This window comes from Crocodylus siamensis, chromosome 2 (assembly GCF_052110815.1).
Source record: "Crocodylus siamensis isolate JL-2025a chromosome 2, ASM5211081v1, whole genome shotgun sequence".
NCBI classification, from domain to species: domain Eukaryota; kingdom Metazoa; phylum Chordata; order Crocodylia; family Crocodylidae; genus Crocodylus; species Crocodylus siamensis.
Genome location: NC_143396.1, coordinates 207,024,899 through 207,048,270, shown reverse-complemented (window position 1 = coordinate 207,048,270; position 23,372 = coordinate 207,024,899). Strand labels below are relative to the sequence as shown.

Sequence of the window (23,372 nt, the reverse complement as noted above, 5' to 3'; positions counted from 1 at the left end):
AATACATATGTTATACCCATGGAATAAAGCTTTGTTAATGACTCAACGTTAATTAGATTTGGCATATTGACACTGGCAAATCTGTACATCACCGGCCGGCCACTGGTTACTTAAAAAAGTCTGTTCACAGTGATCCAGGAAAACTTGTTGGCTAGCATCTGACAAGGAAGTTATGATTATTAATTTACTGTATTGCAGTGATATCAAAGTTTCCAATCAATCAGAACCTGGACCCCAGTGTTTTAGATCAGGCATGGCCAACCTGGGAGGTACAAGTGGTATAGGCAGCCTCCATGTGTGGCATGCAGCAAAACAGAGAGGGAGCAGGAAGCACAGCAACAAATAAGACAGCAAGCAGAAAGCAAAGTAACAGATTGGGCCAGGATCATGGGGGAAGGAAGCAAGAAGCAGAGCAGCAGATTAGGCAGGGAGGAGAGAGGTGGGAGCAGAATACAGAGAAGCAGATTGGGCAGGGAAGGAACTAAAATGGCACTCAGGGAAGGTGCAGGGCTGATTTGTGGCACATCTGCCAAAAAGGTTGGCCCCACTAGGTTAGATGGTGTAGAGCTGCTACGACAGGAAGAGGAAGCACAGATTCTACCACTTTGTCATCGACTGTGAACAGGGCCTAAATATTCACCACTTACCTTCTGAGTGCTGTGAGCTGGAAATTTTCAATGCAATACTGTATGAAACTTTTCAAGTCAGTCTTGCTGATTCCACCAATAGGGTTGAGATCGGCACTGGAGCAATCATACTTAGTCAAGTATCCTCGAAGACTGAGAGAGAACAAGGAGTTTTATAAGTAACTACCATAGTAGGAAGGGGAACAATAAGTCTATCATGTCTTTGTAAGTATTTATACAGTTATCCTTTTTTGAAGGTATACAAATATTAAGCAGTAAACAAATTAATGACTACTTGTGGTAGAGTTACGCCAAGACCATTAATTTGCTGGCCAGGAGATGGTGAAACTTGAATTCCTACTGAGGCTGTGCTGAGTACAATGGTAATAAGAGTGAAATGGGAAAAAAAGAAAAAAAACAACAAACAAGCCCCTCAAAGGCTGCATTTACTAAAATGTCAGCAGATGATTGCTTACTGTACCACAGGGCTGGCACAAGGAACTTGTGCTTTTCTGAAGTGTTCCTTTTCCTGTGTGATTCAGCTGCTCACAAGCCTGCCCATCCCCAGGTGGAGACAACAAGAGAGATTCCTGCACTATATTTATTAAATATTACAAGTGACTAAAATTACCCATTTAATCTTGTTCTGCTTCTTATCTGATCTTGAGGGGTTAATTTCTTGCCAGAAATACTGGACACAGCAAACAGGTGATCAATGGACTACTATGTATATCATATACAACTGAGCATGCAAAGGATAGGATAACATAGCTGCTAAACTGAGAACCTAGTTCTACCCAGCTGGGCTGGTGACCAAGCAACAGATTATCCAGTGAGTGACTTCGATCTCTCAATGAGGCTGATCAGAGGTCATCTGGTAAAAGGGACAAAAATTTTGCTGAAAGCAGAAGGAAGCTACCCCCAGCAGAAAGGCTGACTCACTCTATGATTCAGAGGAGAAATAGGACCCTGAACACTCAAAGAGGACTCTTAACAAAAGGTCAAAGACTACTCAAGAATAATAAAGAGACTTAGGCAGAGAATGGCCTATCATTAAAACAATAATAATAATAATAGTAATAATAATAATGGTATTGGTAATTCCCCATACTCTGCTTATGTCCAGTGCTACCTAAAGCAGAGTAATTATGTCTGAACCTTTGCAAAGTTTGTGTCATGCACTTGAACTATTAGATGTTCCTAGTGAAGTAAAAACTGTAAACCAAAATGCTCACAAGATTGGATCTGTAAGAAAAAGGGTATGCTTAATTTACTAGGGCAATGGTGCTCAACCTTTTTGTCCAGCAGGCCAGATGAGCAGTGTCCGGTCCCTCCACAAACTGGATCTAGCTGGTTGACCCAATACAACACCTGGGGCAGACACGACAGGGCCCCATCCTACCACACAGAGTGGGCAAGGGAGCAGCCATGCAAGGGAAGGGGGCTTGGCCCAGCCACAACCTGGCTCGGTGGAAAAGAAAGCATGTCTTAGCCCCCATCCAGCTCCTTGGTGGGAGGGGGCATAGCCTGACTCTGGCCAGGTGAGAGGAAATGGGGCGTAGCACTGCCCTACAGGGGATGGGACAACATCCTGCCCTGAATGAGCCATGCCGGGGGTAGAGGCATGACCTGGCCCTACAGGAAGAAGTGGGGAGAAAGGGGCATGGCTCAGCCCTGAACCAGCTACAAGGGGGAAGGGGGCATGCCCCGACCCCAATCTAGCTGGGGAGGAGATGAGGGCCCAGCTTCAACCCTTGGTACAGGGCTTGGGATTTGGGCAGTATGGAGGGGTAGCAATATTAACTGCCACTGCTCCCTAGCCACCAAGTTTCCCTACCTTTGGGGAGCTCCGTGAGCTAGATTCCAAGCCTCGGTAGGCCACATTTGGCTCGCGAACTGGAGGTTGAGCATCCCTATAACAGGGTGCTCTGGAATCCGCTCTTCTGAAGGCCTACAGCTGTGGGGTCCCATTCCATGAAGGGAAGCAGGTGAAAAGCCTGTGCCCAGAGGAACCAAACTAAGAGACAGTGCAGGACTGTTAAGGGCATACAGGAACTGCAAAATGGGACCCAAACACAGGAGCCTTTTAAGTGTCCAGAACAGGAAGCTCAGTTAGAGCTGTGACACTTCTGGCTGTGGAATAAGAAGCATTATAGGCAACTCTGTGGAAATACAGATAGTCCTAGACACTGAAACAAGGCTCTGGAGTCCTGGAAGTATGCAAAAAGTAAGGGGTTTTTTTTGTTTTGGTAATACCTTTTGTTGAAACAACTGTATAGTTGGGATAGATGTTAAACAGTCTTTCAGGTACAACATACCCCTCTGCAGTGCACTGCATCTTTCTGCCAAGATCAGCCTCAGATGATCCTAATTCTACTTGGGACCTTCAGGTACCACATGAAAACAACTGCCATTCAGTACCAACTCTCCCATTTGCAATTTGAACATATACACACTGTAAAGCTAATCATAGTGCCACCACTAGCCAGGCTAAGGTGGGGGTTTTGATGCAAAAATTACTTAAATACTAACTCAGTCACCCAAGAAAGAAATAAAATCTTACCTTCCCAGGCCCCACCAATCATGGATTACCCTTTTCTTTGAGATGGTCCAACATGCAGGAGTTCAAAGCTACTAAGCTTAGTTCTGATCTTTTAAACATGTTGCAGTTTGTAGTTTGATACCCAACAGAATAATTGCAAACACACAAAATACTTGTTTACTTTTCACTTCCGATTTACTGTACAGATCACCTTTCTCGAGGAAAGAACATCTGCTCTTCTATTTAGTTACAACCCCAATTTCCTAATAAGCATCTGGAAAATGTGTAAGAATTATCCTGTTCCTTTTGATTCATGTGTTTTCATTGATTCCAGTTCTCCCATTTTATTTTTAGATCATTATCTTTCCTGGATCACTGAATTATACTGACATTTGGCAGACTTATATAAAGCCACAGTGAATGTCACTCCCTATTCACTCATTAAGGGATTTCTAGTCTATGCTTACCTTTCATCCACATTGGCTGATCCAAGCACGAGAAGTCCCCCAGGCATTCCACGGGCCCAAAGACTCAGCTGAGCAAATAGGTAGGCAAGCACCATTCTTAATCTAGCCTACAAAGCAAATTGAGAAACAAGGCAGATTTACAAGACAAACTACTTTGTCCTTCATGAAACAGAAATAGAAGTTAAATTAATCAATGATTTCTTGTATTGCCTGGGAAAAGGTAAGCTTAGCAACCTTAACAATATCTTTTGAAAAATCAAGAACACTAATGTAGATGAGTGTTATACAAGCTTCCTCTCTCGCATTGCATTTCAGTTGTGACTTGTGAGAAGCCCAAGCGTGGGCACAGTAAGCATCCTACTGTGCCCTTTATTGGTGACAAGTGGGCACATCTACAAGTGCATTAATGCACTTTAGTTAATGCACATTAAATCTAGTACCTCCATTGTGAGATGCTAGGAAAATGCACATTAGCCTGGCTTAATGTGCATTAACTAAAGAGCATGCTTTTTAAGCGATGCTTAATATGCACTGGTCTACTTAAATGTGCATTAAGTAAAAGCATGGGGCTCCTAGACATGCAGGGAGCCTGCTCCAATGCTCTGGAAATCCAGCGCGTCAGAGCAGACTCAATTAATCAATTAATTGAGTCTGCTGGAGCATGGAAATTGACACCCTCTGGCAGCCTTCAGCATCACGTGCATTAGCATCCCTGTGCTGAAAAAATGGCAGCGGGGTGCTCTGAAATAAAACATTTTTAATGAGCTTTAACTCAGAGCGACCTGCTTCCATTTTTTCAGAGCAGGAATGCATGGGGACACTGATACACAATGCATGGGTGCTTTTAATGAATTAAAGCACCCGTTGCCACATCCCAGAGCGCATGTAAAAATGCCCAAGTTTTTTTAAGTGATGCTTTAATGCTCATTAAAGCACACATGTAGAAGCGGAGGAGTCTTTGGTGGCAGAGTAGCCTCTGCACTGGGACACTTGCTAAATGGCATCAAAACAGTGAGAGACATGCACCAACAATTTACTCTTATAGCTCTTCTCTCATCCACTCCAGATAGGTTCTGAAAACACCACAGAAACCCTTTGTAACACTGGGTTTCTTCTGAGTCAGTGTGCTTCAGAATTAGGCTGTACTTACACTCAAGTTGCTCAAGGCAATTAGCAAATATTGCAACCCACTATCACTAAATCTCCATGTGTTATTTGTAGCCTACCCGGAACACACCTGCACATTTTGTAACGCCAAATTTTCTCTGCTGCTTCCTCCAGAAACACGAAACTGAGGAGATTTGCCCATCACAATGCTGAAAATCCCTACAACGGCTTTCACTGCCACATCTATGTTTAGATTTATGTGATAGCTGAGGAAAAACAGAAGCAGAAGCAATCTAACTTGCATGTGTTATGACTAAGCAGTATGGTATAAACATAATTTTAGCTTTTGCTTGCAAGAGAAACTAAACACTCAGTTCTCTAGCATTTACATCAAAGGACACAGGAGTAAGGCATTAAATCTGCCACTTATCTGATCTCAGACTTGGGGAGCCTGGGGAAGCTTTCTATTTCCTAATTTCCCTATTCTTCCCCCAATGTTTCTGATGTGCCACCCACCACTATTCATATGTACATAGGCCTCAGGGTTACTTCCCACATTCTGCACATTTCTCTTACATATTTATCTTTTGGGAAACCTAAAAGTGTACACAAAATCTTAACCAAGCATTTCTTATTCTATACCTGCCTATTTGTTCAGCCAGAAATTTGGCCCTGTCGCGTGTATCCTGGGAGGAGTTCTCACTAGCCATATAGCATGTAGTAAAGATACGTCTGCAGAATTCTTGGGGAACTTCAGGTGTATAGGTATCTTCATTCACTATCTTACGCACATCAGTCAGCACACCTTGATCTGAAGGCAAATGACACAGAAGCTAAACTTTCAAGGATTTCTTGCCTTACTACTAAGTAATTAACCATTACTATCTTGGGGTTGAATTTCACTTTGGGCGAACAAACTCTCTCATAATAATCTAAACATCAGATCCAAACATCCCAATTTTTGGATACTCTGAAGCAGAATCTACAGCCATAAATTTCACAGCCAACCTTTACTTCTATCATGACCCTAACTGCTACCATGAATTTAAATCTGCCAAGTTAAATTTGGATTTGCATTTTAACTGGGATTTTTAAGGGTCCTATGGGAATTAGGTGCCATAAGTCTTTTGATACATGTATGTTAGACCTTAATTTAATATATAAACATCTAACCTCTATGTTACACCGTATGTTCTGAACATGCAGCTAGCATTAATCTATCTCTATTAAAGCAAGAGAAGTTATTCACAGAAGTCTACTTACTTCCATTCTTTACTGCAAGGCAAACCTGATGACACATGGAGTATACAATGCAGGCTGTAGCAGAGCTGTCAGTTCCACCACTAAGTGGCAGGAGAAATCCTGCCTTAAACAGCAAGCAATGGGAAAAGTTGTAAAAAAGCACTACAATAAAAATATATTTTATCTACAGCAAAATTTTACATCCACTCGCAAGACCCTTCCTTAAATGAATTACGTATACTCCGGTGCATTCTGGTAATGCTCCAGAACGCTCCATTCTGGAACTCCAGTAATACTTATATGGAAAAAACAGACCTAGCTAAACAGTTCTAACCATCATCAATGTGGACAGACTACCTATGTAAAGTGCCAGTTCAAAACATTTAGCTTACTAGTTAGCAGCCCTGGGGAGGCATACAGCAGCTAATGAAGAACACGATTCTGCAACCTAGATACCATGTAATATGTAACGGGATCACTGCCTGTAGTCATCCTCTACTTATTTCAAATACCACCTCAGGGAACAAACTACTTCTATGCGCCTCTTGACTTTTGTCCACCTATTTTAAAAGGCTTTCAAAAAAGTAAAAGGTGTCGTCATTTCTCAGCAAAGGGTAGGAAGAGCAAAAGCCTCTTACTTCAGTTCTAATTTCTCTCTATTTGGTGGCATGTTTTTTGACCACTACTTTTTAATTAGTCTCTATAGGTTGTCTCAGTAGTAAGGGAACAATTTTCTTGCACTATCAATGGTTAAATATTGCAGGTGCAATTAATTAACTGAGGGTGGGGAGGTTAGTTTGAAAAAGGAGGAGCATGTAGAAAATTGAAATGTCAGTTTGTGTCAAAAAGAAAGAGATCCCCTCTGACAATAGGAGTCCTGCTCCCAATTTCAAAGGAAGCAGGTTGAGTGCTTATAAAGTGATCTGAATATACTAAGGCCCCTGGCAGATGGTACACCTCAAATGCGATTAACCAATTAATCACATCTTTAGTAGTAACTCAGCCACACATTCATGCAATTAACGGCAGGATAAGACAGGCAAAGAAGCACAAAGTTATTACACAAAATATGTGTTATAACTTTTGGCTGGTTCCCACTGCATGTGTGACCAGGTCTATCAGCTGATCAGGGCTCCCAGCCTCAGGGGCACACTAGAGTCAAGGGCCCTGGTGCACCCATGAGGCTGGGAGTGGCAGCCAATCCAAGGGCTCCTACATGCTTCTCAATCGTGCTGATCAGCTGACTGGCTTGTTACTTTCCAGTGCAGAGGGAGCCCGGGATCATGATCCTGGGCTCCCCCTGTACCAGCAGAATGGCATGATTGGGATCTGATCCTCAATCCCACACTTGTGCCTCCTGTCATAAACCTGCAGCATGGCAGAAGCCCTGGATCACAGATCAGATTCCATCACAACTTTAACTGAACATCTACCAGCAGCCTATGTCACAGCTTAGATATGTGCTTTAAGCTTGAATCAAAGATACCAGTAAAAAGCCTCCTGGAAGTACTGTCCTCCCAGACCTAGAAAGACTGATGTTTACAGTCCTATTTAAGGCACAGCAAGACAAAGATGGAAAGAGCTCCTACCTGTTTACTGCGTCTTAAATAGTCCCAAAGCCAACATGCAGGGCCAAGGCTGAAAGAAACAGAATATATATCCCAAGACAATTACAGGATAAGTAAAGATTGTTTATTAAATATGAATTTGACCTTATCTCCTTTGACTAGGTATTTCCCCATTTGGGCTATACATGCAATAAGAAAATATTTTAGCCTCCATTTTTTTTTAATTTAAGTATATCTGATTCTTTTTGTACTTACCAAATTTCTTCCTCAGGACTATGATATCTCCACTGGATTGGCTCGCTTGTAGATACATATATCTCATCAGAACATGACAGTGCAAAATTCACCTTTACTCTGGGATATGGATTCACTTTACTTCCCTTATTAATAGAAAAAAAATGGGAAGACATCAGTTTTAATATTTCATTTGTCTCTTAATCCATTACAGGTTCACAAATAATTCTTAGTAGAAATCAGGCATTTGTTAGTCTTTCTTTGTATCAAAAGGTTTTTTTGGCTGAGTGATTACTGAAATTTATCAGAGAACTGAAGTAGTAAATAATTATGTAAAAAAATGCTTACCAGGAGATTACGAGATGAAATTTCTGCCCTATAAGTTCGAACGTCTTCCAAGTCCAATGTGGCAACCACAACTTCCTAAGGAAAGCCATTGAAGATTAGATGAATATTCTTCGAACATACATGCAAAGGCTTTCCAAGCCCATTCAAGATACAATATAAAAATGTTTAGAAAATAGATAGGCGGTCTTTTCTAGTGTAAGGACTAAACTCACATGGGTAATCCCAGTGACCAACAGAATTACTTCTGTGAATCAAGTAAGAGGAACTGACTTAGTCCACTAAATAGGCTAAACTAGGGCTGTCCAACTTTTAAGCAACCAGGGGCCACACACAAAGCAGGCTGCACTACTAGGGTCCACCTGCTCCATGCAGTGCACTAGTGAGGGTCACAGGCCCCCAGGCTACATGGATTTCCCCCCAGTTGCACCATGCACACACATCACCCTGCTGCAGCTCACATCTATGCTGCACTTCAATGACACCGGGGGTAAGCGCAGAACACAGAAGCCAGGCGATGGAGGGGAGCCCAAGAGTTGCAATTTACCCCATCACAAGCCACATGCAGCTCCTGGAATGCCAGCTGAACAGCCCTGTGCTAACTACAAACTATCTTGCAATCTCTGGGTAGGTAAAGTTAATAGCGCTTCAAAACACTGTACTTGTTTACATCCAACTGCTTACAATAAACACATAAGTTAACAGAGCCTCCTCCTAATCATACTGGGTGCATCTACACGTGTTTTACTGCAGAGTAGACAAATTAGCTCCACAGTAGTGTCACAGTCTACACGTGCCGGTATTAGGGTGCCATAAACTAATTAACTTCAGCATAAAATAGTACTGTCTGAGATAGTACTATCTTGAGGCAAAGTCATTACAAGTGATCAAACGCACTGGGCATATATTGTGCCTGGTCACCCTAGCCAGCCAGGGACCAGACTGTTGCCTGACCCTCATGCCCCAGCCAGCCCCGCCGATGCATGATGCCACCACCCAGAGCCTGCGGCTGACCCCCAGAGCCTCCTGCCAGCCTGGGGCTGCTCCACCCCAGCTCAAAGTGCTGCTGTCCCAGGCACACATATAGTTGCTGCAGTTGCCCCTGGCTGAAACTGCTCCAGAGTTTATTACTTCGCCTTGATTTCACATGCAGATGCACCCACTAATTTCTAAACAGGCAGGCCTAGTCTGTATGGAGATTCTTAAAAACTCTCCTCATGTTGTACCTCTACCAGGGTTGGCAATAGTGCCAGTGTAGACTGGGCAAGAACAATTTTACTATGGTACCATCCAGGTTTCTAAGAAGATTTGCACAACCTGGTGAAAGCATGCGTGCCTGGTGTACACTAGGGCTTCTTGCCTGTCTAGCACCAATGGAATTAAGCCTGGACCACAGTGGGAAAATTTCTGAAAAACCTCCATTCAAACAGAACCCAGCTAACTACAAGCAAGATAAGAAAATAAAGGTGATGCACAGATGAGAGACCAATGAGTAAAAGGAATCTTATAGCATAATTAATTCAAAATGAATTACCACATCATCCAGAGAAAACTGGGATCCTTGAGCAACAGTATGTCCGTTCACAGAAATCATGGCACAACCATCATAGTACAAACGATCACCGTCACAGCCTTTTTGATTGGCTAAAATATAAATACCACCATTCTAGGAAGAAAAATGTATTAAGTTGGTTTCCTAAATATAACCATTTGAAAACAAATGAATGCTAAAATGGCAAAATGCTATTTTCTACCCTTTATTCCTGCAACCACTCTCCATCTTTGGACTTTGAGCAGTTTAAAGACAGAATAAATGGTCACTTGAAAAGCTCTCAACTCTCGGCTCCCTATGGATACTTCAGAAACAAAAAATGGACAATAACTTCCCTAGCAGCTGTTACATATAAAAAGCAAGAGCCTTCTATTGCTACCAGCTAATGAAGAGTAGTTTTTTGACTTCAGGTGGTAGAGATCTACACTTTGGATTTGTTGACAAAAAAAGTAAGCAGATGTGACTAACCACAATCAAAGCATGGTAAATCATTAGGAGACAGTCACACACATACACATCATTTCTCATGGTTCAGTTTACCATACAATGGCTTGCTTTAACTTTCATTATTATGACCTAATATCTAAATATATTGTTTCTTTTTAAACTAAGCTGAATTTTAAATGAAAAAATGCTATATGCTTTTTTCTTTAGGAAAAATAAAATCTCCTTGCTGATCTCTACTGCCAGGTTATAAACTTCCATTGCCAAGTTATAAAACTCTGAGAAAGAAAAGGATTGAGTAATCTTTTAGGAAAAAACTGCAGGTTTGAGTGCATATCAGGATGTAAATTCTCTTACTGATAATTATTGTTAGAATGTTAAAATGATTATGTGAACTGAGAGACAGGCAAAGAAGCCACAGAAGCTTGTCTATGTTTCTGTGGGTGTGTCTACATGTGCAATTAATGAGCATTAAAGTTATTGTGCAGTAACTTAAGGCACATTAATATGTGGCTGGGAATGCTTCTACACGTGCTCCTGTCAGGAGTACATTTGCTCCCGACCGGAAGAGTTCAGTGCAGAGCTACTCCAGCTACTCCTGCTCTGCCACACTGCAGCAGTCAGAGGGGATGCAGGCTCCCTTGGGTGCCCTGGGCTGGCAGAGAGCATGGGGGTCAGGCCTGGGCTTGGGGGGAGTGAGGGAGCTCTTCCACTTCTGGGGCAGCCCCACGCCAAACATGGTTCCCATCCACCCCGTGCTGTCTGGCTGACTGGGAGCAATTTGCTGTCTACACATGTGCTACTGAGCATTTACTCTAGTACCCGTATTTCTTGGTATTAGGAAACCACACATTAGCCTAATTTACTAATTTAGATTAGTCTAACTGTGCAGTAAAGCCTCTCATGTAAACATACCCTGTATATGCTAGAAAACCTATACCTTCTGCTCGGTGGATTATGGCTGGGTAGTGTACTGCCACTGTATTATGGAGAGCACATTGAGAAGGACTGGTCTTATATAAGAACTTATGGGGAATTATACATAGAGCAACTACAGCTACCAGCAACCTATGCTATGTACAGAATACATATACCGTCTTCATACCTGCACTTGCTTACAGTTTATTGTTATTTCTCTCTGGGTACAACTTTTCATGATTTCAGTGGATTGGTTTTGTCCATTTACCATTACAGTGTGATTTCTTTTTTAATAAAATAGTCCTAAATATAGAGGATTGAGAGGCATCAATTTTTCAGAACTCTTAACATTAACAATCATCAGATAAAATCAGGTTTTTAACTCTCCCTTATTAATAACAGGTTTAACATACAAGTGCCACCAACCCTAATTACTGCCACAAGGAGACAATATGCCCTGTCGAGGAAAGAAGACTCCTCTGAAAAATGAGATGCATAAAGCGAGGAAATAAAAGTTAGTCTTTTAGAAGATACCTTTGCTGTTGCAGAGTTTACCAAATCAACCCGGATGTAGGCTTTCTGCAGAACATGGTGACTCCCAGATGAGTTAGTGAAGATCTCCACTCCGTCAAGTCCCATTTCAATATGGGGGCTGCCAAAATGAAAGGCAGAACAGTACTTAGTAGGCAATGCCACAAATGAAACATATATATTATCTCCATAAACCGCAGCAGAAGTGCCCCCCCACAGTGGGTCCTTTAATGTTTTTTATTTCGCTGCTTGTCCCATCCTCCCTCAAACCCCTGCTCAGCAGAGAAGCCTAACTATGCCAGGATTTTTGCTTCCCTAGAAATCAGCAGGGCCCTTCCACCAAACAGGAGCAGTGGGGGAACCACGGCCAAGCAACAAAATGAAAACTATTAAAAGGCGCTCCTGTGGGGAGCACTTCCAGTGTGATTTACAGAAATTCCTATTCATGTACCACTTAAAATTAGTGAACACTAGCAACATTTCCTTGCCTACAAAAAACTGCCAGTTTAAATATACATCATGGTTAGGTCAACCAATGCAAGCATTTGTTAATACATCCTCTGTATTCCTGCATTGCTTTTTTTCTGTTGTCAGGATGGATACCATTTCCTACAGGAAAGAAGGGGTTTTGCTCACCTTCTTCCCACAGGCAATGGAAAGCTATCCTCTTAAAAGGGAATCATCTGTTCATAGGTCTGAATATCTTATCATGGGCACATTTACATGTTTATTGCTTCCGGATGCACCATTTGAACATACACCCAGGACCACAGCATGCTGAGTTGGGTTGGAGCAGCCCCAGCTGGCAGGGGGCTCAGGGGGTCCAACCTGGCTCTACATGCTACAGAGGGGCTGGCTGGGGCATGAGGGTTCTCCCGTGAGGGGCTAGCCAGCAGACAGCCCCCACACTGAATCATCCTTGTGCATCAATCAGCCAGATCAGCATCCACATGTGCGCTTCTCTGCACAAAAAACTCTGCAGAAATTAAACCACTGCAGAGTTTAGCTTCCTGCAGCCTAATAGGGCTGCATGTGTTGACGCAAGATGTTTACTGAGGAACCAATCAGTCTACTCCGCAGTACAAGTCTCATATAGAGAGACCCATAGCGAAGCAAAAAGTAAGATGATCCTGGTTGGAGAGGGGAGGAGGGAAGCTGTCCAACACTTACCTTTATCCAAAACATATCTTTTTAAAGTAATTAAAAAACTTCAGACAAAAAACAAGTATAATTCTAGAGTATATAACAGGCAACAAAATTTATTTTTCCCACATGATATTCAGCTTCTGATATTCATGATACTCCTTTAAAAAAGTATCAGGCTGATGGTTAAAAACAAAGAGCACCTAAGGTAAAGAGTTAGGGATACACTTATAAAGAAGTCTGTGCTCTAGGTTATTCAAGGTAATGAGTCCAATTCAACCTGTTACATTAGACCGTTTACAAACATCACCCAGATAGACAGGGTGAATTAGTTTGAACTATTCCATCTGAGCTAATGTAACAATGCATCTGAAAAAAGTGTCATTGGGAAGGTAAAATTCTGCAGCTCTCCTTTTGGCAGATTTAAGGTATACTTTATCCTACTTTCCATCTTTCCCTTTGTCTTACCTACTTGGGGCCCACAATTCTTCACATATTTCAGTCCCTAGACAGGTATCTTTGGTAGCCAGCACTGCATCACCAAAAGGAACAGTTTCCTGAAATAAAGAACAAGATGTGTGTGTGTGTCATGGTTTTACTTAGAGTTAGACCTAAGACACAAAATCTATTTCAGATTATAAATGACCCAGAATTTCAGCTATATTTAGATCCAAGATTTTATTCCAGACCCACCTCTCTTGACTCAACATCCTACAAAACAAAAGTTGCTGTGGCTAATGGCCACCCTTCGACTTCATATGGAGTTATGGCAACAGTTCACAGCTCTCTATTTAGACCAAGACAGAGCATTTCAAGCTGTAACATGAAATCTCTGCATGCCAGATTTCTGCATCAATCATACAAACAGAGAAAAATCTTTATATAATGTGCAATTCAATACGATTTGTAAGCTCTTGACAGACAAATCTCTGTTGGGTAAATGCTGGCTCCTACCTTGCTGAATAACATTAACATTTAAGTCAACATTTGAGGCTAAAGTATGATCTTACAACAGTAACTGGGAAATTCCACTGAAACAACTGAATATATTCTGTTGTGATCAACTGCAGAGTTTGGCCTTGTAACTTTCTGTTGTTTAAATTTTGAATCTAGTTGATACTAAAATGTAGTTGGAAAACATTTATTCATTCCACTCACCTGTCCTGTAACCTCCTGTATCATGCGGGGAAGAAAATATTCTTCCACATGCCTAAAACAATCACACAGATTATCAGTGTCTAGAAACAAATTCAGAGCTTTGCTTTATAGCTACTGTTCACCTGTGGTTGTTTCTAATGCATGCCAATGTTAGCTAAAGCATCTTGATGTGCTTTCATGGGATGAATTTGGCCCTGAAGGTAAAGAATTAGACCTTCACATTTGCTACAAGACTAATGATACACGTTTTCAAAACCATAAAATAAGAACAATCCCATTTTCTTCAGAATAAGTGCCTTAACCACAATGGAGAACTTCAGGCTAAACAGTTTAGAAAATGTTGGAAATGTGGGGGGTCTCAGCTGAGTTCTCGCTGTTCTAAATTCAGTTTACAGCTTTGCAACTCTGCAAACACAGCCAGCTTCCCTTCCTAAGGGCTGTTTCTTTTATCCACAAATTGTTGGGTGTGGGGAAAACTGATAATTCTTGTGCCAAATCTATGGGTCCTATATGAACAGCAACAACCAAAAACTCTCTTAAGGCAGAATGTTTTATTGCATTTCTGGGGATATACACATGAGCATTCATAGAGTTGATTATACAAGCTAGCAGTAGACAAAGGGATGCTAATGTGCCTCCTTTCTAGTGGCAGAAAGGAAATAATTTTTCTAAGCATTAACCTAACAGGCTGTGCGCCAAGTTTACAAGTCTCCTTCCTCCTGGCTGCATACATTAGCCAAAATACTATAAACTGGGTTTTTCCCCATCTAGGAATCAAGGACTGACAGTCACCTCTGCTCACTCCTTTAGCAAAAACAAAACAATACTCAGTAAGTACTAAGTTTAATGTATGTCATATCTTAAGAACAGCATGTCAATTTGGTGTGATCAAAGTGATCTACTGGGAGATTGCAAGGAATATAAGGGAAGAAAATACAGTTAACTGAAACAACATTGCCAGAGCAGAGGCCTATCCATGTGGTGCAGGACTGAAAGGGTTCCAGCTCTTTTACAGGCCCCAAATACCACCTCTAGCTTGGTATCTTCACTTTAAGTTTATGGAAGAGCCTTCCTCAAGAAGGGAGCAAGGATTTCCGGCTGACTTGTGATTTAGCTCATCTGTAGTGGCATCAGTGACAGTATTAAAAAAAAGCTTCTGCTGTGAGTGATATAAACTAAAATAAACTGCATGGGGATTTTCCTGTGGTTCCTTTGATGTGCTTCATATTTGGAAATGCTATTTGCAGCTCACAATGATATAATTGTAAACTAAAAGTCACTACAGAGAAGGGCGATTTTCCTAACTGCTCCGGTGGATGGAATGCCATGACTCCAGAAGGTTTTACATTGTCTTCTTTTTAGATTTTACATGTCTTGTTAAGTAGAATGACTGAGGAAAACAAATATATTTGGTGCTGAAAGCAAACATGAGACGGTACTCAATCATCCCATGAACAAGAATGACTCTGGCTGTGGCTTTCTAGCGAGATGTTTCTATAAGTGTCTGTTTGTATTAAGCTTCTTAACCCAGATGACTTCAAAACAGCCACCCAGAATTTCATAGATCACACACTGCATTTTCCCATTCATACAAACAAAACCACCACCAAGAGAATTTTTCTTCTCAGTGTCTGAATTGCCTGGTGAAGACTTCCTAGGTGCTGCTTATTGCTGACTAGCTTGCAGTCCTCATTTCTACTCTGTGGGAACTGAGGAGGGAGAAGAAGGAAGGAGGACAGAACCTCAATGTCATCAGCATCTTTCCTCTAAGGATTCAATTCATGATCAAATATACATGGTACAATGCCCAGCCTAACTGAAGAGCTTTCTAACTGAACTTCATTTAAGGTGGCTTAAATAAACTTCTCGTGCTACTGAAGTGACATCTAAACTAACTGTTAATGAAATGTCCATGGCTGTAATGGCAAATCAACCCACTTAGGCAAATCTCATCTTATCCACAGCTTACCGGGCTCTGCTCCATGGGGTAAACCACCGAAGTTCCCTGTAGTTTCCTGCATTAGCCAAGATCATCTTTGGTCTGATCAAAAGAATCTTCCTTAAAAGAACCAAAGCAAACAGAGCATGGGGCAATAATCTTACACTGCCGCAGAAACAAAGAGCAGCATTGAGAAATGCCAAGTTTCCATTTTGTGCATGTGTGTGAGTATTACACTGTGTATTTAATAGCAATTTATATGTCAGTTTTCCTTTGCATAGTCCAACTACTTCAGTTTTTCTGTTTGCTTTTACCAACCTTGCACACACCAGTGGTAATTTTTTATTTTTTAATGCCATTGTAAAAATCATAATAATACATTGCCACTAACTTAACTTGCTATTTGAACTACCATTTTTAAACAAAAGATGTTGCAGAATCATTCATTTTTTCTACTGAAAATTATACATCAAGAAATCATGTTCTCTGTGAGTAAAATGGTATTATGTTGCTAAGAAATACATACTTGTTTAAGAAGATCACTCTACAACTGTAGCGAATATTTCTGTGCATAATTGGCCTGTAAAAATAACAATCAGAGTTATCAACAGCTAAATTCAGAAAAGAAAACAAACAAGCTAATTAATGAAATATGCTCATCAAAATGTCTACCATATTACATTGGACTGGCATTAGATCTCAGCCATTTGGCTAAGATCAACTCTCATACTTTTGTGCAGATTTCCTAGACAGATTACCTAAAACAATTTGACAGGCTTTAGGGTCAAGATTCTCTCCCACAGTTGTAATTAAAAAAAAAAAGTAGTTTACCAAAAAAAAAAAATATATCAGTGACTGAATCAGTTTTGCCTGCATTTACTACTGAATCATTTTAGCTTTATAAAACGTAAATAGGTATATGCTGTTTTATAGCCTCTTCAGTCAAACTTGATTGTGCCTGACACCATCAGCTAAATCAGCAATGTAGGCAGAAAAGTTGTACATATTTCTTTTCACTGAAGCGATTTAGACCCCCCTTATTCTACTACAGTAAATCTGAGTAGCAGTATATAGATAATTTGCAGCATATTCACCATTATCAAACTAAGGCTGCCTGCTCAGCAATAGCTAGTAGGATTATTTAACTCAATATCTTTTAGAAATTGATCTGGAATATATTCCTGAGGGATGTTTTAAGCTCTTTCAAACAGCTGGGTAAACTGAAATAAAGAAGCATGCATAAGATCAAGTAGTATACCCTATACTGCCAGTACAGGCAGTCCTCGGACTTACGACACAATTGGTTCCTGAAAACCACATCTTAAGTCAAAACTTTGCAACTCAGAACCAATTTTCTCATAAGAAACAATGTTATAAATGGGGGAATGTCCTGAACCAAGGCCCAATATCCTATTTTCACCAACAATAACCCAGAATATTGTACTCAATTATAGACGAGTAATATAGCTACATTAATGTATTTTTATTGTAAATAGCCATCATAGTGATTTGGAAGGACTTCTTTGAGGTGACTCTGCCAGACTTTTTGAAGGGCTCTTCGCTGGAGTATTCTCAGGAGTCTGGGCTGCAGGTTTTTCTGGAGTCTTATCTGCTTTCTTAAAGAAAGTCTCCAAGGAAGTTTGGACAGATGTTCTCCAGGGAGATGAGCAATACAGCAAGCTTGTTCGCTGGTGTGGCATCACATCAGATCAAGCATTGTAAAGTCGAAACTGATGTCAAAGTTGAAATGGTGTCAATTTATAAATGTTGTAAGTGGGAAACGTTGTAACTTGAGGACTGCCTGTACTACATTCTGGTTACAAAGCAATCCTCTCACACTGTTCTCTTTAAAAAAAAAGCCAAAATCACCCATTAAAAATATGCCTCCTTTTTATTCTGGGTATAAACCAGATAATTTCGTATTTTAAATTAGAATTCCCAGGTCTTCCAATTTTACTTTCCCTCGGCAGCTCACCTTATGAAAAACAGTGTTTTAACTGCACAAGGTAATATTCTTTTGACAATGAGACTTAGACTCCCAAATCATTAAAACATGTAAATGTTTTATGTAGAGTCTTCTCTAACCAAAGCCCATTCAGACAGGACAGCACCATCATGTTTTTCCTAAACAGCTACCCCTTCATCATAATTATATAGCACTTACATTCCCACATCACAGATAATGTCTTGAGCAGCAGGAGATTCCAAAAGCTTTGCCAGAACTTGAAATGAATGCAAGTGTGTGTCAGACTCGTAATAGTGATCTGAACAGCCATAACCACTGCACACAAAAAGATACAAAGCAACAAATTCAGATGAGAGCAGTAGTAGACACAAACCAAAGCTACTTAAGACACGAACCACCTTTTCCATATCTGAAATTACCCATATCACAAACTGTAAAGTCATAAACTGAAATGATATAACAGCAGTGTTGGGAATGTTCTCTCCCAAAAAATAAGTGGAGGGAAAGAACAAACAATCTGGAATTTTAGCTGTAATAACTTACTGAATAATTGGTGCCAGTCACATTTGCAAGCCAAAAATCCAATCATTCAACCCACCCCAATCTATCAATATCATATTTTTGCTCTCATACACAAGTTTATGTAATTTACACAGTATTCTACAGAGTAATATGCATTTGGATTTAATTTTGATCAGTCATTATGGCTTAGTTACCCTGCAAATGAACAGTATATACCCTTTCTCCCTTGGAGAAATACCAGATATACAGTGATTAAGATGGTCTCACCAAATTTCAAGCTCTGGGCCCAGTCTGTATCTTGCTCCTTTGTGCTTAGCAATTTCAATACCTATAAAATGGGGTTTTAGAAATCAGAGTCCATTCTACATGGAAATATATTAAACAACAAGCTAAAAATCTCAATATGCAGAGAATCCCTCTATTTAAACATGTAACCCCAAAGTCTGTTTTAACAGTTTCCACCAGTGTCATACTAATACCCAGCAAAGGCAAAGTTCCTTGTAGTCTAAGTATTCTTTTTGGCATAGTTTATGTCCACAGAAGGCAGGGTAGATATGCACCTTGTAGACTAACTAGGAAAGATAATAGATAAGCACAATCTTTCATGAACTCCAGGTCACTTCATGAAATGCTGTGACAGGACAGCATAGAAAATCAAGTGAATGATTTGAACAGAAGGGCTAGGGACAGAAGTTGCACATAAATTGGTTTAAGTGATCAGAAATTGGTTTAAACCTGTAACAGAACAGAAGTTCAATGTGAATAAACCAGTTTCAAAATGGCTGAAACTAGTTTAAGATAAACCTGGTTGAATGTAGTATCAGACTTAACTGACTTAGGTGTAACTGGTTTATGGAACTTCTATCCCAGCCCCACTTCCTGGTTCAAGTTAACTCACAGTCCCCCAGAATCCCAGCATGCTTTGCAAGCCCCACCCCCCTGCTTTCTAGCTGGAGCAGTGATGGCTGGCTGACAAGGGAGATGGATGTGGCTGGGGATATAGCCCGGTCTGACTTTTCACTACTGGAGTGGAGGGGGCAAGGGCACGGGACAGCAGGCTCAGGCAGAGGGGAATTAAACCCCACTGCCTCCCCACTCCCACCAGCAGGGACCCCAGCATCCACCCAGCTTTTCCCCCCTGCTTGTGGCACAACCTGGGACCCCCAGAGCTCCTCTCACAGCCAGAGGGGGATCCTGCTGTGTTTTCCCAGCTGCAAAGGCCAGGGTTTTGCTTGGGGCACCTCAGGAGCAAAGGCCAAATTGGTTGGGAAACAAAATGGCCCCAAGCCTAGGGTGGAGACATGCACAGAGGGATCGCAGTGGCAGCTCTATCCTGGAAGTGAGCCCTGCTGACCAGAGAAACCCAAGCTGGGCTGAGGTGGGGAGGGGGCTCAAATGTGTTTGCACTAGCCTGGGGCAGAGCCAAGCTGGCCCAAAAATGCAGCTGGGGGAGCAGCTCCTGCTCAGCAGCCCCTTCTACCTGCTGGAGAGCAGCTCCCGGCCCAGCCCTGGCCCAGGCAGCAGCACACACAGCGCAGACTTACCCCCTGGGCACTATTACCTGCGTCCACTTCACCACCACGTGCCAAGCTGGGCATGTCCTACTCATTCTTTCTCTACCCAGCAGCACTGCAGTATGGTCCCATGTACCAGGCATCAGGCGCTACCCCTATGGCTTCCCCCCTGCTGCTGTCATCCACCCACCTGGCAGCCAACCACAGTTTGGCAGCATGGGCAGCATCTATCAGTACGGCCCGGGTGGACACCCACTTCCACGGTCATAGCAGCCCAAGGGGGCCTGGGCACCCCCCCCCCCCCAACAGCTCACCTTTTCCCCAGCCTGAAGGGAAGAGAGGGCTCACTCCAATGCCTTCCTCCCCCTCCCCACTTCTAGCCTGAGCCACTACAGGGATGTTGCTGCATTTCCAACATCAAAAGTGAATGTATATTCACTTGCTTGCCAGTTAAATCTATGCAGGTTAGACTGATCTGCAAAGACTGAATCAATTCAGGCTCTGGCTTTTTGAATGTCTGTACTTAGCCTAAAGCTAGGGAGAGGGAGGAGGCAGTGCTGGGAGAAGCAAGCAAGCGAAGAACTCATAGGGATAAAAGGAATGCAGAAAGTCACAATTATTTAAAGGAGCTGCCTTCCATTTGGAGAAAATAGCTACATTTTCAAGAAGGGCTTCATGATCAACATGCCTACAGAGAAGCAGAGAGCTCCTAATCTCCAGGAAAGAAGTGATGCATTAAGAAATCAGGAAGAAAGGAGATGCCTGCAACAAGGCTACTCCCTTAAGGAGGCAGCGGTGTTTCCACACACATCTCACGTGGTATAGGAGGTTCAGGGGACCAGCCTAAGAGGGCAGAGGCAGGAAGGCAGATCAAGCCAAGAGAGCACCAAGGCTGGAAGGAAGCTCTGGAGCTTTACTGATTTGTAAACCCTAATGCAGTGGTTTCCCCGCTGGGAGCCTCCCCCTGCACTCTGCTGGAGCTGCAGAGACAACTGGTGGTGGAGGGAGAATAGGAGTGATGGAGAGGGTGTGGGGCAGAGAAGTGGGGTGGAAATTTTTGCTTTATTTTTCTGCGGGAAAATTTTCCATTTCTAAAAATCCATTGTTTCATAACATTCATTAGTAACAATGAATGGATGCCAATACAATATTAGGCAAGCTTGGCAGTTTCAAAGTTGTAATTCGTGTTTTTCCGCGGATTATCCCTAAGATGCGTGTGACAGACTACATATATGTTTTATTGATTTGTAAACAGGAGAGTAAATACACTCACATCATAAGCCAAACCAAAAATCAAGTTATGAATTCACCTAATCCGCAGTGCAGGTCAAGTCAAAACCAAAGCACGGCATATCATGCACAGTTCTTTGGATGTGCTAAAATTAGTGTGTCAACAGTTGTCAGTGCCTTTGGCTTTTTCTTAAGTTTAAACAAACAATGCAAGGGAAATCCATGCTATTGCATACTGTCTTGACATTTTTTTTACAAGTACTCCAATAAAAATCATTTCTTTCCAGTAAAGCCTTGAATTGGTTTGACTATAACATTTCAACCACATTAAGTGCATTTCATTTTTTTTCCTAATCAAATATTTCAGTTCAAATACTCGTGGCTGATGAGACATAAAATTAACAGGGGGGTATATTTAAACTAAAAAAAAAAGTAAGTCAAATAAACATGCTACATCAGATCACAATCTATTTTTCCGGGAAACCCACATCTCTGGTGTGGGGACACCGCGGGCGCAAGCCTCTCTGCCACTTCCAGCCCTGGCACGTCCCTCCCTTCCAGCCAAGCGGTGTCCCGCGGCGCCGCTGCCAGCGCTTCGCCACTTACTTCTTAAAATCCTTTCCAAATTCCCATCGAAATCTAAAGCCCACTGGTTCAGGGCGCAGGTGGCCACTGTCACGGCCCTCCCCATGGCTCCTGCGGACCGGCTCTGCCTTGCTAGCACCACCCAAGCCGCGCAAAACCTTCCGGGCCCGGGCCGGGGCTTTTCCTTCCTCCTCCCCCTCCCTCCGGAGCCGGCAGGAAGCGACAGCGCTGGAGTAAAAGGAACACTAAGTCGTCGCCTCTGTGACGTCATAGAGCCCAGACACGTGGTAGAGCCGGAGTTGCCTCTGTGGGTTCCAGCGGCTGCTTTTGCCTTGGCAGATCGCGGGGCAGGGGCAAGGGGGAGGCTGCAGGCCGCCCTGTGTGTAGCAGAGAGGCTTGTGCCCGTGGTGTCCCCGTCGGGCTGTCCCCACACCTCCATCTGCGCGGGCAGAGCGCAGGGAGAGGCTCCCCGCGAGGAAACCGCTCTGTTAGGGTTCACACTTGGGCTTGGAGCTCTTTTGGCATGAGAACTGCCTTCCTGCCTCTGCCCTCTCTTGGGCTGGTCCCGTGAGCTTCCTACATACACCGCGTGAGATGTGTGTGGAAACACTTCTGCCTCCTTAGGAGTGGGGTATAGCTTTGCCACAGGCCTTTCTGCCTCATTTTCCATTGATTCTCTTCCTATTGCAGGCATCTCCTTTCTGCCTCATCTTCTACCGTTTCCCTTCCTATTACAGGCATCTCTTCTCCGCCTGATTTCCAACTATTTCCTTTCCTATTATATGGCCAGTGTCAGTCTCCAGATCTCTTGCCTTGTCAAGGAGCTGCAGTTGGAGTGATGTTCAGATCCTAGAATTGTGTCTCTCTCTCCACGTGGCACACTTACAGCCTGTTTTACCACCCGCTCATTAAAGGATTTTGCCCCATAATACCAGCCTAATCCCAGCTCTTGAATCAGGAGCAGAGATTGATGCATGATATATTTTACATGTGTGTTAGTAAATAGACATTCTGGATGACATTCTAACCCTTCAGCATGTCTAATTCATTACTAAACCTTTAATTGTGTAAAGATTAGCGGTGGAAAAGGAACTGGGAACCTGGAGTAAGGATTTGGGAATATGGGAAAAGAACTTCAGCTGCATGTTCAAGAAGGGATTGCAATAGGGCCAGAAACATTTGTGCCCAGTAAAATGTACTTGCCTCTCCTCCTCCATGTGCCTTCCTACCTATGCCCCCTTTTGCTTGTTGTTGGTGAAGGGCCCATTTTAGAAGAACTGGAAGAACTCACTTGTGAAACTGAATTTAAATGTAATTCCCTGTAGCTGTAATACCAGTATTCAGTAATGTCTTGAGGGCTCATTGCCATGATCTCCGTGCAGGTAGCTACATTGAAAAGCAGAATATCTGACACTTCCAACCACAAGCAGACCTCAGTCAACTCCACAATCAGATGGGAGGGGGTTAGGGAGCATCCATATTCTTGGCACAGATGTTTCATCCTGAAGATGAGCTATGGACCTAATAGGGAGAAAATGGTGTCTGTAGTAGCAACATTTGGTTGAGAAGGCCAATTTACCCTGTGCAAGGGCTGTGTCTAACTGACAAGAGTCTAACAGAGGCATGTAGCTCTCCAGGTAAAGGTTTTTTTCTAGCTCTGTATTTGCATAATGCATCATTTACATAATACAACATTGATTTCTGTTTGGTGCCTTCCACTCACTTTATACTATGCCAGA

At 42.4% G+C, this 23,372-nt stretch overlaps 1 protein-coding gene across 3 annotated transcripts in view; it reads right to left on the bottom strand.

The window, feature by feature from the left end:
• Positions 1–21,841, bottom strand: part of NADSYN1 (NAD synthetase 1) — a 31,218-nt gene extending 9,377 nt beyond the window's left edge. Inside the window, exons 1-17 of one of the 3 annotated variants that reach the window (XR_016440277.1) lie at positions 21,655–21,841; positions 18,572–18,632; positions 17,981–18,097; positions 16,343–16,396; positions 15,847–15,936; positions 13,878–13,929; positions 13,188–13,276; positions 11,580–11,697; positions 9,666–9,797; positions 8,135–8,209; positions 7,808–7,932; positions 7,574–7,622; positions 6,006–6,108; positions 5,385–5,553; positions 4,873–5,008; positions 3,636–3,742; positions 648–779 (exon numbers count right to left, since the gene is read on the bottom strand). Coding sequence is in view for 2 of the 3 variants with exons in the window: in XM_090032881.1 (XP_089889007.1) it covers positions 648–779; positions 3,636–3,742; positions 4,873–5,008; positions 5,385–5,553; positions 6,006–6,108; positions 7,574–7,622; positions 7,808–7,932; positions 8,135–8,209; positions 9,666–9,797; positions 11,580–11,697; positions 13,188–13,276; positions 13,878–13,929; positions 15,847–15,936; positions 16,343–16,396; positions 17,981–18,097; positions 18,572–18,632; positions 21,655–21,739 (1,694 nt within the window). In the remaining variant the exon portion in view is untranslated. The remainder of the gene's footprint in view (positions 1–647; positions 780–3,635; positions 3,743–4,872; positions 5,009–5,384; positions 5,554–6,005; positions 6,109–7,573; positions 7,623–7,807; positions 7,933–8,134; positions 8,210–9,665; positions 9,798–11,579; positions 11,698–13,187; positions 13,277–13,877; positions 13,930–15,846; positions 15,937–16,342; positions 16,397–17,980; positions 18,098–18,571; positions 18,633–21,654) is intronic. The other 2 variants (XM_090032881.1, XM_090032882.1) reach the window with 2 other exon arrangements.
• Between the last annotated feature and the right edge of the window lie 1,531 nt (positions 21,842–23,372).